A 1,900-nucleotide genomic window follows, 5' to 3' on the forward strand; every position below is an offset into this window, starting at 1 on the left:
AAAAAAAAGATGAAAATATTATCTTGAATTCCATAATGTTGTCATTTTTAAATTCTTAAGTGCTAGTTTTACTTACTTAGTCCATTACAGAACTAATGCCAGAATGGATTTGATTTCTGCACCATAAAGTGACTTGTTTTTTCTTCTGTCATAAACTGACTGGCTTGTTATAAAATGTGTGTTGTCACAATACACACTTATGTTCTCAGTATTTGGTTAATATTAGTCAAAAAGGGAACTAAATCATAAAATTATCTTCCAGTCCTTGTGGGGTCATGGATTTGAATAAATATGCACTAAATATTTTGGAAGGAGTGCACATAAGCAATGCTGTTTAGGTAATAGTATTATTCCCTGGTGGCTTCACACTTGTGGTAGAAAAACAGATTCAAACAAGCACTACAGTGTTACTGAGGTTACAAATGACCTGGAAAAATACAGTTTCTATGGATATCATTTAATGAAGACAAGTCGTGAATGTCATGCATCTAACAGATTGTTATTTTTATTTCTTTGCAGGTATTCAGATACACACCTTGTATTAAGCAGATTTTGATTTTTTTTATATGTCACAGAATTTTAAAATACTAGTCTTTTATGCAGAAGTTATTAAATTATAAAGAGTGGGATGATCAGAACCTTACTGCACATGTAGCCAAGTTGGATTTTTCCAGAGACATTGTGTTCTATCTTTTAAAAACAGTTAATTATGGAGATATAGCACTGTTAATACAAGCTTCTATAGAAAAGGAATATACCATTCACCTATTTTAAATGAAAATGCAAATTTTTGTCAAAGTTATCCCATGGCCTTACCTAATTTGAAGATATCTGCAAGCACTAAATTTTATACAGAAATCTTCATTACATAATATTGCTATAAATCTGAAGAGTGATTGACTTAAACAGTACTGAATATCAGGAACAGCAACACCAAAAAGACCATGGAAGACTAAAATGCCATTTGTTTACACTCTGCAAAACACAGCCTGGATTAGATAAACAGATGGATTATTTCTGGATGGAAATATTGCATAAGATTCTGAAACTAAGCACACAGAGTGGGAAGTGCAGCTATAAGCAACTTAGGTTTTGCTTTTCATCACATTAAAATAATGACTTTCAGACCTGAACTATATTATATTTTTGTCCTCAGTACACAACTAAAACAAACCAACTTCTGAACAATGCCACACCCTTGTGATTGAACAGCATTTTCAAAAATATTTAGATAAAGCCTGAACAAATCAAATAAACATGTAGGCAGGAAATGCTGTTTGGAATGCACTCCCTGCAATGTACTATTAGAGAGAGCCAGAAAGCGGACTAACTTCAGAATTGAATCAAGCAAAATCTAGGATAATCTCATTACAGCCTTTGCAGTTAATGAAACCTATTTAAATCTCTGACATTCTGATTTTTAGAGCTGATGAAAGCAAACATTACTGGTTTATATAACACAAGCATATAGAAATACAAGATTTATCCTGTAGGTTATCCTAGCTATTTACCAAGCAATGCGTAATATGAAAAGATTACTCTTCTGCTACTCACTATTGCTCCAGGATTTCAGTAAATATTTGATACTGATTTCAAAGAAGCCTGAATCCTGCTGGCTAGCCATGTCTGCTGCATACAAAGAGGCTTCTATAATTCTGAGCAGCTGAAGTAGCAGGTACTATGTATGTAGATGTGACTGTCACCAGTTAGTGATGTAAACGAGGGGTCAGAGGAGGAAATGAAGTCTCTCCGCAGATCCACTTCTTCCGTTCATGGTAGGTAAGCTCATTAAAAAAAAAAAAAGGCTCAACAACAAAAACACACCATGAGGTTTTTGTCCTTTGCTCTTCCTCCAGGGCTGGTACTTAATTTTATCTGCAGAGTATTTTATTCCCTCACC

General features: G+C 33.9%; 1 protein-coding gene across 1 annotated transcript in view; it reads right to left on the reverse strand.

Moving 5' to 3' along the window:
• The window catches only part of FRY (furry homolog (Drosophila)), a 164,716-nt gene extending 163,092 nt beyond the window's left edge, over window positions 1-1,624 (reverse strand). The window contains exon 1 of the mRNA XM_008938741.1: window positions 1,555-1,624. Coding sequence (XP_008936989.1) covers window positions 1,555-1,624 — 70 coding nt within the window. The remainder of the gene's footprint in view (window positions 1-1,554) is intronic.
• Window positions 1,625-1,900: the final 276 nt, after the last annotated feature.

The sequence above is a fragment of the Merops nubicus genome, unplaced genomic scaffold (genome assembly GCF_000691845.1).
Source record: "Merops nubicus isolate BGI_N331 unplaced genomic scaffold, ASM69184v1 scaffold9374, whole genome shotgun sequence".
In the NCBI taxonomy this organism is placed as follows: Eukaryota; Metazoa; Chordata; class Aves; order Coraciiformes; family Meropidae; genus Merops; species Merops nubicus.